The sequence below is a fragment of the Sesamum indicum genome, linkage group LG8 (assembly GCF_000512975.1).
Source record: "Sesamum indicum cultivar Zhongzhi No. 13 linkage group LG8, S_indicum_v1.0, whole genome shotgun sequence".
Lineage (NCBI taxonomy): Eukaryota > Viridiplantae > Streptophyta > Magnoliopsida > Lamiales > Pedaliaceae > Sesamum > Sesamum indicum.
In genome coordinates this window covers 10,061,871-10,073,943 of record NC_026152.1, presented here as the reverse complement: position 1 = coordinate 10,073,943, position 12,073 = coordinate 10,061,871, and the positions used below count along the sequence as shown (strand labels likewise).

Sequence of the window (12,073 nt, the reverse complement as noted above, 5' to 3'; positions counted from 1 at the left end):
CGGTCCTTTGCTCCACTCCAAATTTCATTTTTGGTCCAATTATTTACTTTATTTATATATTTTATCCTTTTTCTTAACGAATTTAGTCCTGTATCTACAATTTTGGTCCCCTTTATATTGTAGTAATTAGGAGTTGTTAGGACCAAAATTGTCAATACATGACTAAATTTGACAAAAAATGATTAAATATAAGATATTCAAAACTAAATTCGTAAAAAAAAAAAATTAAATGTGTAGATATAGTAAGTTACAGATCCCAAAACACTAATGATTTAAAGTTATAGGACCAAAAATATAATTTTAGCAAAAAAAATATTTACGTAAGTTTTTAATTAGTTTTGATAAAATTATATATGTTTTTTGTTATAATTGTTACAAATAAAATTAATGGACGAAGTTGTTAATATGAATACTAACTAAAATAATTATCGTCAATTTCTGAATAAAATCCGATTCATTACCACTTTCATATACTAAATTGTTTCTTCACAAACGTATTTTTAATTACTCAATTATACAAAATAGGTTTCTTCTGCCTTCCAAAGTTCAAGAAGTTGTAATTAAAATGTGAAAATTTCACCAAAACACATCAAATACAGAAATATTATTTTTTGTTTATTAATATGTATTTATAATGAAATAATTTGTATTATTTATGTTATTTTACATATTAGAAAGCGTAAATAAGAAGGGTAATTATTATTTTTAATATTTGTTCTAATTTCAAAGAAAAATCCAATTTATCGAATATCGGAAAAAAGCAATGGGTAATTATAGAAACCAAACTGACTAATTCAGTCGAACATTTTAGCATACAAAAAATTCAATTAATTTAATTTTTGGTTCGATTTTATTGAATAAACACCTCGACCAATAATAGTATTCTTATACCAAAAGAGAGGGGTGATTTTATTAAGAAATTAACACTAAAAACACCATTAATTGGGTTTTAGTAAATTGATATTTGTCATAGCAATTGATGAAATATCGAAAATATATTACAAACACTTTTAGCTTTTTTAATATATATATATATATATTATAATTTATTCCATCATAAAAATAATGATTATTATTATTTGAAAAAAGAAAAAAAAAACATTATATCCCACTGGGCTAATCGTATAATTTAGCCCAATTACGCAAACTCGTTTGCGCAGGTATAATTGGCCCAATAAAGCTCAAAATTAATGAATTTGTCCAAAATAGAATCAAGCCCAAAAGTCTTGTTATTCTTCTCATAACAATTTATTTGAAAAAAAATTAAATTATTTATGTATAATTAATTTTTTAAAAAAAATGATAAATTATGCATGTAATGTATATTTCAATTATTTTTTAATTTTATTTTATATTGATGAGAATATATTTGGCTCAACACTATAAAAACTAAAATACCCCTCTCTTCCCAAGAAAGACCAAATACCCGACCAAATCTAGGATCCGCTTGTTTTTCACTCGGATCTTGACCTAACCCGTTCTAGAACTCGGCACTAGGATCATTTAATGACTCAATATTTGGGAGATTGGAACGATGATAGTGAACCCATATATGTACGGACATTTGGGCATCTTAATAACCTGTTAATATTTTTTAAATTTTTTGTTATACCATTATATATTATAAATTATTGTTATTTTAATAATTGTTGGATCTTCTATGATCGCATAAGACCCGTAAGATCTAATTAACTTTTAATAACCATTGATCTTAAATAGTTAAAAATGAACGGTTCAAATTTTATGTATTTTAAAAATATATTTGACATTTATATAGATGTAAATTTATCATAAAAATATAATATTGTATAATACATACATATGCTATATATATATATGTCGGTGGAGGGCCGCCGCTCCACCTCCACAGACCATCACTGTAGTGGGCGATGGGCGTTGTCACCCACAATGTTGTCGCACATATCTAGGTAGGCGACGATGCCTGTCGCCACCCAAATTCGGGTGGGCGGCGACAAGCGAATGTGGAGATGATGGTGAGGTGGAGGTAGGTCTCGAGGTGGAAGCAGAGGCAGAGGTCGCAAGATGGAAGCAGAGGTGCGCGACGGGAGAGGGGAGGGGGGACGGGGGCTTGGGGAAGACAATGTTGTGCTCTTTTTTATTTCCTTTTTCTATTTTTTATTTTTATAAATTTTAATATATTTAAATTAATTATGTACTTTTATATTTAAATATAATTATATTAAATATTAAAATTTATTTACTGTAATTTATATAAATAATATAATTTCAAGATATATTAGACACAAAATTAAATTAACTAATGATATTTAGAAAAAAATCGTGTATTTTAAATTTAAAAACTTATAAATACTAAAAATAATCCTAAATATTTGATATTTTTATATGTAAAACATGAATAATAATTTAATTTGAATTAATAATATCTTTTACTTATAAATATTTCATGTGTACTAATTGTTTAGTATTTATAATATTTTTTTAGTAAAATATGAAAAAGGTAAAGAATTAATCAAAAAAAATAGAGAGAGGGGATAATTGCATAAGATAGGGTAATTTTGTCCATTCCAAATGGTCGAAGGCTGAAAATAGAAAAAAAATGGTATGTTATTCTTATTTGTGGTGTGTGTAAGCAACTTTCCATTTTTTTTAACGAAAAGAAGTTTTTTTTGCAGAGTTTTTAATTATAGAGCATGTTTTTTTACTATTTAATTAACACAGATAAATTATTAGCAATTTTCTTATAATACGGGGGGTATTATGCAATTTTCTTTTTCTTGTGAATTTGAAACCTAAAATAGAACAAGAATTATAATTGATACCTAATATATTATTTTTCTACTTTTCATTATGTAATTGAGTGCAACATTAATTTGTCTACAAGTACACTATTTTTTATTATTTTCAAACTAGCTTATAAATTTCCTTCACATCTTTCCAATTTGAACTGAATTAAACATCGAACGATCTTTATCTGAAGGCTACCCAACGAGTTTAACGATCTTTTTTCTTCTCGGATCCCAAAAGACTCGATTTGGATGACTTGGTAGGCGAATTAGATTACCGACATGAATTAGATCCCAAAACGTGTAAAGTTTATATTTTTTATGCATTTAGTCCTAATACTATATAACCATCTAATTTAGTCCTATGTATTTTTTAATAAAATATATTTAATCCTGCATATTTTCTAAATGTGACACTTTTAGTCATTTAGTATCGGTAAATGAGATTTTTTACTGAAAAAAAGACGTGTGTGTTCACGTATTATTTATTCAATATTGCAAACACAACCATATGAATTAATTCCTCGGCCCCTAATTCCCCAAATGAAAACGCATAAAAAAAATTCCCCAAGATCTTCAGTCTTACCAAAAAAATTTGTAATCTTTTCGACCAAACATTTGAAGAATTTTCAAACATTTTAAAAGCTTACCGATTACTAAGAAGAGAATTAGGAAAAAATATTGGTTTGGGATTTTGAAGATATTTGTTTTTATCTTGTGAAAAATAACGTCTTTATTCTCATCAGTTTGTGTGTGATCAGGTACACTTAATTTTTTTTCGACTATCGCTTTTTTCTTCTTCGACCAAGAAAGAACTATATGTGTGGCTAGTAAAGATTACTTTATCAAGGATCCGTGCAAAGCTGCATTGCGTCTGATTCTGACCCATATTTCAATTTTGGTTTCAATACAAATATTATTCAATATATATAAATATTTTTATATTATATTTATAATATATGAAAACAAATAATCAAGTTTATATATATTATGGTTTGCAAATTATATATTTCAAGGAAAGAGAAATAGCTTGGAACTTGCATATAAAAAGGTATTAACTAGGAAATAATTAAAATTTTTATTATTCATTTTATTTCATTAAAGTATATGAGGAAATAAAAAAAATCCATACACTAGAAACATATTGAACATTTCTTTATTTGTACTTAGTTAAACAAGCCGAGAAGCATATCTAACCATTATTAAAGATATATCACGTCGTGTACGATATTTGATACATATTTGGCATGACACATCATAACTTTTTCAAATTCTATACTAGAAACATATTGAACAATATTTCCTTATTTGTACTTAATTAAACAAGTCGAAAAGCATATCTAACAATTATTAAAGAAATATCACGTCGTATACGATATTTGATACTTATTTGACATGACACGTCATACCCTTTTCAAATATCATTTCATTATAGAAGTCTACAAACTTCTTACACTTAATAACAATTGAAAAAAAAAAAAAGAAACATATAATCAATATGGTGGTACTATGGGGAAAAGTGTCCAATTCTTTACTCGAATGCCATGTCCGAACCTCATTACGGGCACAAAGTTCGTCAATTTATACGGGTATATATTATGGGATGACGGTAGTCCGCCCATAATGTTTGATTTAGTGAAAATTGGGCTTAACTTACTAATATGTTATAAATGGGACTATGTTGACTAAGTTAGACAATATCTCAATAAGTTTTGACGAAATGAATATTTTGTGATAGTTAGGTTCCGTTAATTGGGATAATCGCAGCGAATTTATCTCTGACGTAACTTTTTATTAATTTAACAAAAAAAAAAAGAAAGAAAGTTGAATTTGTGAAGAAAGACAAGATTTGGCAATCAGGGGTGATCCATGAAAATGACAGATGAAGAGAAGTAGACCAAAGCACTGGTCCAACATAAACTTTGTAAACATTAAGACAGAGGTGACATGATTATTACAGCTTGTAAATTAGAAAGCAAGAAAAGGAACAGTACTCCACTGGATGCAGACAAGAGTAGTGGTGGTGGTGATGTGAGAATCTATCATCACATCCACACCTAATAAAGCCAAATGCAAAAGAGTGTTCTAGTAAAGTATACATGTAAAGATAAAACATATAACATGAGGAAGAGGATGAGTGCTGCTACTTACTTCATTGATGGGACACACACATATATAGCTGACCAGTACCTCTGATTTTATTACAAAAGTTGCAGGCTGGTAATTTGGTATTTGGACAGGTTGAATGGTGCATTTGGGGTTGCCTGCTGGGGACGGAAGATAGAGATGTAGTCAATGGTGGGAGTGATGTATGGATGTTTTGATAATGTTGGTGGGATTGTAGGCATGGCATGATTTGAGGTGGTCATGCCAACTAGTGGGAGAACCCCACATTATTTGAATGTTTAGTCCAATTTGGACTCAAAGTGCTTTGATATTTTATGCAAATTTGTTTGTGTCTGGACGGGGATTATGACGTACGCTAAAAATGCGATAAGATATTATAAGTTTATATAATTTTTAAAATATTTTAAAAATAAATATAGAAAATAGCTCGTTTTTACCTAAATGCATCCAAAAAGTGAATTGGGAGGCCTGGAGATGCCCCAGGGTTAAATTGTACCCACACAAGTTATCAGTCGTTAAATCACATATAATAACATTATCATGTGTTAATTCAATGATTCACAACTCATGTGGGTATAGATTTACACCGACGATATCGAATTTATGTGGATGGGGATCCAAGACCTTATTTGTAGCCCACTTATAAGACTTTGCCCTTGCTCCACAACATTGCTAATTAATGGTTTTTCATCACATTCTCAAGTATAGTAAACATCTTTTATAAGACTCACTCGTGTATTTATGATGATCACATATACATATATTCATAATTTGGATGATCAAAGAAGAACTGACTTAATTCATTTTTCAACTACATTATTAAGCTCAACGTCGAAATCATGCTTATCATCGTCATCAATCCGATACTTACTCTTGTATTGGTATCCACGAGCCACCCACAAGAAGTATCCCAGGTTCAACACACCTAATCCAGCAATCAGAAAATACAGATTTTCAACTTTCCCAGCGTTGATGTCTTTCGTTAGCCAGTCGGGACGGCCGTGTCTGCCCGTCGTCTTGTGCACGATGTTCACCAACATGGCGCTAAGGTAACTAGCCCCGGCCATAGTGCAAGAAAACAAAGAATTAGCCACACTGCTCATGTTCTCAGGGAACTCCTTGTTGTAGAACTCAATCTGTCCTATAATGTTGAATGCCTCTGCAAACCCCATCAGCATTAGCTGCGGGGCTAGCCAAAAGACGGTCAATGGCGCGATGCCGTCTTCTCCTGCGTGCATTATGGCCGATGCCCGTCTCATTGGCTCCACTAGTCCTGCAACGATCATCGACAGAATGGAGAAAACAATGCCGATTCCCATTCTTTGGAGCAGGCTGATGCCCCCTTCGAGCCTCGTGACTTTTCTAAGGGATGGGACGAGGACTCGGTCGTAAAACGGGAGCCATATACCGATTGTGATCATGGATATAACGGAGAGCGATCCAGGTGGGATCTTGAAGTTCCGGCCAAGATGACGGTCCATTTTCGATGCTTGGGAGACGGTGAATGTGCCTTGCTGTGACATTGCAGTGAAACAGATGATGCCGGAAGCCCATACCGGCATGATTCTGAATAGACACTTGGTCTCTTCAACTTGTTGGATGCTGCACAGCCTCCAGGGGTTGGACTTAGACCCATCTGCTAGAACTTCACCCTCCATTATTAAGGCAGCTTTGTTCAAAAACCTGGATCAAACAAACGTTGCAATCCTCAAATTAACTTAGTTTAAGCAGTTCAAAAGCAAAAACTGTAAAATAAAAAACACTTTTTTCATCTAATTTTCAGCAGTAAACTAATAAACGTCTAAAATAAACATTTACAAACACCTCCTGTATACCAAATCAAGTACCTGAATTGATTTGTTAGAGCTAGCTTCTTTACAATAGTCCCCTTCAACCGCGGGGGATCATAATACACCCCCTCAACGTCGTCTCCATCGGGAAACGTAACCTTCCGTTTCTTGTAAGCAGCGACAACCACCTGCAAGAGGCCGGAGAAGACACTGCCCTCCGGCTTCACATACACATACAATCTCGTCCCGAGGAAAAAGAGCAGGATCGAGCACAACATGAGCATTGTGGGAATGCCAAAGCCCCACACCCAACTCACCGAATCTTGAATGTAAACTACCAAAGTCAGTGCAATGATCAAAACCACAGTGAATGTGGTGTAGTACCAGTTAAAGAAACTGTTGATTCCTCTGCGTCCTTCCTCGGTCGTCGCGTCGAATTGATCGACACCGAAAGGGATGCTGCACGGCCTAATGCCGCCGGAGCCGATGGACAGAAAGCCGAGGGCCATGGCCAGAATTCCGAACTGGGATTTCGTTGGACCCTTGCATTGGTTCGCTTGTACGTTGCATGGCGGAGGGTGCAACTGAGGAAGCCATGCTATGAGGGTCATTGTCAGCATCCCCTGTTCATCAAGAAATTAATCAAAATTATATCATACTTCTTTTAAGTTACGTGATTATATCATTATTTCAATAAATTGAACAATATATTAATATATAATTAATACAAAATAAATTATGCTAAATTTACAAATTCACATAAAGGTAGATGAAGATTCAAATGTCTGTCGGGCTCAATAATAACCAGCAAGATACGAGAAAAAAAAAGTGGGACAGATGTTAAATATTGTACTTTGCAAAAAAAAAAAAAAATAGTAACCCCACTTGAGAAGTAATTTGAAACGACTTAAATATATTTTTGGTTCTATAATTTTGGCAAATTGACATTTTTTTCTTCTATTTTCTTAGGATTGTAAAAAAGTTATATAACTTTTTGATATTTCAAAAGCTGAGTTTTGCAATAGTTGTCAAAATAAATCATATGCGCATCACGTGGTTCATTTAAATTGGACTTTTATTCTGATTGGTTCACTTTTGCCAACACGGACAAAAAGTTGGAAAAAAAATGACGTGGCTCATGTTTTATTTCGACAACTTGTCCAAAATCTTGCACCATAACGACCAAAATTACGAAACGCCAAAAAGTTACAAGACGCTTTTCTAACTCCGAAAAAGATAAAGGATAAAAATGTTAAAATCACGAGCAGTACATGATTTATTCCGACAACTTTCGCAAAATCAAGAACCGAAAGGATCGAAATCACAATATGTCAAAAAATTACATAACTATTTTGCAATTTTAAAGAGATAAAGGATAAAAATACTCAAGTATTAAAATTACAGGACTAAAAATATATTTAAGCCTTTTAGAAATATTAATGTGTATATTTTAATTTTTAATTTTTGAAACAGTAATTAAAGTAAAACTATGCTTGATTATATGTACTCTTTTTAAAAATACAATAATTTGACGCCACAGTTCAATATAAAATACGGTATCATTAACTGATCAAATATATTCCATTTTTTATAAAAACATTTATACAAAATCAAAACACATAATTTTTTTTTACTGAAATTTAAAAACAGAAACAAACAGACTATTAAATACTAAATTTATTCTAACTTTTAAATGAGACGATCATTGATCAACAAGAAAAAGTAAAAATCTAGTTACCCTTTCCATTTTTCTTTTAAAATTTGCATGTCTTTGTCGGAACAAATCCATGTAAGAGGCGATGATGATAGCACGTGACAGGCGCCGTGCAGTGATGGTTGGGACTTGGGATCTATCAAGAATTAATTAATGTGGTGATGCTAAGATTTTGTTCATCTTAATTTGTCAAATATCAAACCACGATTTCTTTCGGTTCATATCAAGGGCCCCACCTAAACATATTATTCGAGCACGATTTTATTACTAGAAGTATCCTTAGCGTGCCCACGACTTCTACCTGTATTGTTTGCCTTAACAAAGTGATTAATTGAAATGCTTACTCAAAAGCTACTTTTGTATAATTATAATTAGTTCATGAGCCAAAGCAGCTAAAGTGTCTTAATCCCATGAAAACCCAATTATCATGTAATAATTTAACATTTAACCACAATAGTGGTCATGTTTCCTAACTCTACTTGCTCTCACACACTCTCCAAGTCATCATCACAAGTACTGCAAAAAAGTTTTTATTTTAATGCACATGATTATCATATGATTAGAATTTGACACCGACATTTATTAAAATCATCTTGACAAATAATACAATAAATCACTCTATATTAAATTCAATTTGTTCACATAGACGAACAATTCAATAAGTATGAGTGGATGGTATTTTTAGTCCATTTAAAATTTACTAATTTGCAGATGAACGACAGTAACTCAAAAAAATCAGTAGACTGCCGACGTTCTTCATCTCGTTGTTGAAATGAATTTTAAGTGGATCAAAAGTGTAATTATTGGGGGGGTTGGCGTACCATGAAAGAAGCAATGGTAGCATAAGCAATAGTAGAGAATCTGCCCAAGAAAGAGTCTGAAATGAAGGCTCCAATCAAGGGACTGAAATTTGTGAAACCAGACCATATGTTGAGCACATTTGAGGCCACCACTTGCTCCATGTGAAACTCCCTCAGCAGATACACCATGAAGTTTGCTACCAGCCCTATTCCAGCCAACCTCTCAAGTGTTTCATTCCCTGCCCAAAAACTTCAATTTCATAATAAATGCTATTGTTTTTTCCATCTCAAACATCCAAGAGTGGTAGGCCTCCCCCTCTCCTCTCTCTAATGATTAATCATTATTTCATTCATTTCCCACTATAAAAGTAAAATATTTTTTTTAATTTCTTTTACCGACGTTGCTAAATATTCAGATTTTATTTGGATGGAAGAATTCCAAATGGTTGTATATTAAATAAATTTGAAATTTATTATAATACAGTTTAAAATAAAAGTTCAAGAATCTGTAATTCTTTGTGGGCAGCATGGATTCATTCAAACGGCTTTAATGAATTTATTATTATGAATTTAAATTTCTTAATAATTATGTTAGAATCGATCGATTCAAACACAATGGTGTATAATCATATTTATTATTTTATTTAAGTAAATTGATCATCCAATCATATATATATATATAAAAGAAAGGAGTTAATTATTTTATTAGGGCCCGGAGAAAGACAAAATGTATTATTTTATTTCCCACATAAGTAACTCTAAAAGCATCTTTCTTCTAGTACATGATGATGTGAAGTACTGCAAAACTTCCCTGTAAATTAATTTTTAACCCCTGACTTATACAAAATTGTAATTATGGCCCCCATGAACACACACACACACACACATTTTTAAGAATCATCATCAACTGAAGAGGGACATCCATTTCTAGCTGTAATAATTGTAAAACTGTATGTGTTTGCAATAACTAGTCAGGTTTAGTAACTTAATTCTTGTCTGAACTCCAACTTCAATTCTTGAAAAAGAAAGAGGTCAAATAATTCACATTTCCATATTTTGTGTACGTATTGACATGTGTATATATACATGCCTGCCATGGCACTTTCACTGTGTGAAAACGCACCTACCACTGTAAAATGTTACTATGTATGTGTCTGTGTCTGTGTCTGTGTGTATGTGAGAGAGAGAGAGAGAAGGAAGAGAGAGAGAGACCCAATATAAATGGCATGGCCTTCCATCCTCCAGGCTTTCTCTGCTTCTGGGCTGCAGCTTTTGTTTCATGACATCCATTCTCCGGCGGCGGAGACTTGGTCGGGAAACCTCGGAACTTGTTAAACCAGCAAACAAGCCAAGAAGAAGACCTCATTTCTTTTTCCTGTGATGACTCCATTATCAATTTGCTTCTCAGCTCAACAACCTATTGCCCTCCATATATATATATATATAACTTGCTTTCAGTTTTTACTGTAATAAAAATATGGGCAGTTATATATATATATATATATATATATGCGTACATATATATAGAGATAGAAAGGTATGGAGAGAGACATGATATGTAAGACACAGCATGGGGCTGATTGCATGCCTTACGTAAGACATAAAAATCTTTTTTATTTCAAAATTATTATTTTTTTAATACATATAAACCGAGTATAAAAGTATCAAAAAGTATAAATCACATCACCTTTAATATACACATAAATGTGGATAGAGATACGTAAAGTTGATTTCGTGGCTTACATAAGAAACAAAAGTACGACTGTTCCGAATTCAATCAAAATCACTTTTTTCTAACTTTTTTTTTTGATAAAATAAAAAAAAATTAAACAATATGATGGGCAGTGAGGATTGATGCATGTGATATATATGGGGAGGGGACACTTTCACAGTTACAAGAATGATTAAGCTTCAAATTCTTTCATTTTTTGTCATATTTCTTGTGTTTCACAAATTCCCTTTTTCCTTTTGTTTTCTTCTTCCAAATTAGCCATTTTTGTATCATTTCATTCATTTTTACAACTCATATCACTATGTTTTGATTCAAATTCAGTAAAAATTAACTATCATAAAATTCTTGATTGCCTTTAAATTTTCAAGCCCATAAGTAATTACAATGTGTATATATATATGGAAAAAGATACAAGCAGCCTCCTTGTGATATCGCAAATGAGTAAATTACCCCTTTATGAAAAAACAAATAACGATTTACCTCCCTATATTTTTTAAAATACAACAATTTACCCCCCTATGATTTTTAAAATGAAGCAATTTACCTCTCTATATAAGGAGGTAAATTTACTTTATTTTAAAAAGTATAGGGGGGTAAATTGCTATATTTTTTTTCATAGGGGGTAATGTGCTCATTTTCAAGATCACATGGGGGTAAATTGTATTCACGCTATATATATGTATTGCTTGCACGTACAAATCTTGTTAAAATTATATAAAAAAAATAATCATTTAAGACTTATAATTCTGTAATAATCCAAATTCAGTGAAAAATAATTATCAACTACATAAAATTCTTGATCAATAAAAAATAAATAAATTTTAATATTAAGAATATGAAGAATGGATCTAGAAATAGTGGGAACAAACAAAAAGGTGAAGAGGGTTGGCAAAGATACCTAAATGTTTGGTCTTGGCTGGTGTGCACTTGGGATTACCAAAGACAATTCAGACCTTCAGGATATGGTACTGTAAGGTACAATTAATGTTGCACATTTATGATTGTCTTTGTTAGGAATGATTAAAAAAAAAATTAAAATCACCTAAAATCGCTGGAATTAAATTGAATCAAATTACTTTGTATGATTTATTTTTTAAATTATAATTTTAAATTTAGAGTAACGTCGCGCTGTATTATTAGTGTAA

General features: G+C 31.8%; 1 protein-coding gene across 2 annotated transcripts; it reads right to left on the bottom strand.

Annotated features, from left to right (window-relative positions):
• Nucleotides 5,588–10,675, bottom strand: LOC105168154 (protein NRT1/ PTR FAMILY 2.13-like). 2 transcript variants are annotated; one of them, XM_011088108.2, is made up of 4 exons: nucleotides 10,409–10,675; nucleotides 9,218–9,435; nucleotides 6,740–7,305; nucleotides 5,588–6,575 (listed from the first exon to the last, which is right to left on the bottom strand). In XM_011088108.2, the coding sequence occupies exons 1-4, from the start codon at nucleotides 10,584–10,586 to the stop codon at nucleotides 5,693–5,695; spliced, it is 1,845 nt and encodes a 614-aa protein (XP_011086410.1). In that variant the 5' UTR covers nucleotides 10,587–10,675; the 3' UTR covers nucleotides 5,588–5,692. The 2 variants fall into 2 exon arrangements, with proteins under 2 accessions (XP_011086410.1, XP_020552108.1); XM_020696449.1 differs by having other exon boundaries at nucleotides 9,218–9,446; nucleotides 10,409–10,582.

Bases quoted from the DNA above. Each gene is read 5' to 3' on its own strand.
- LOC105168154 (XM_011088108.2), bottom strand. From the start codon at position 10,586: ATGGAGTCATCACAGGAAAAAGAAATGAGGTCTTCTTCTTGGCTTGTT. The intron at 9,436-10,408 runs GTCTCTCTCTCT...GTTTTTGGGCAG, and splicing joins GGCCATGCCATTTATATTGG to GGAATGAAACACTTGAGAGG. The intron at 7,306-9,217 runs GTACGCCAACCC...CTTGATGAACAG, and splicing joins CTACCATTGCTTCTTTCATG to GGGATGCTGACAATGACCCT.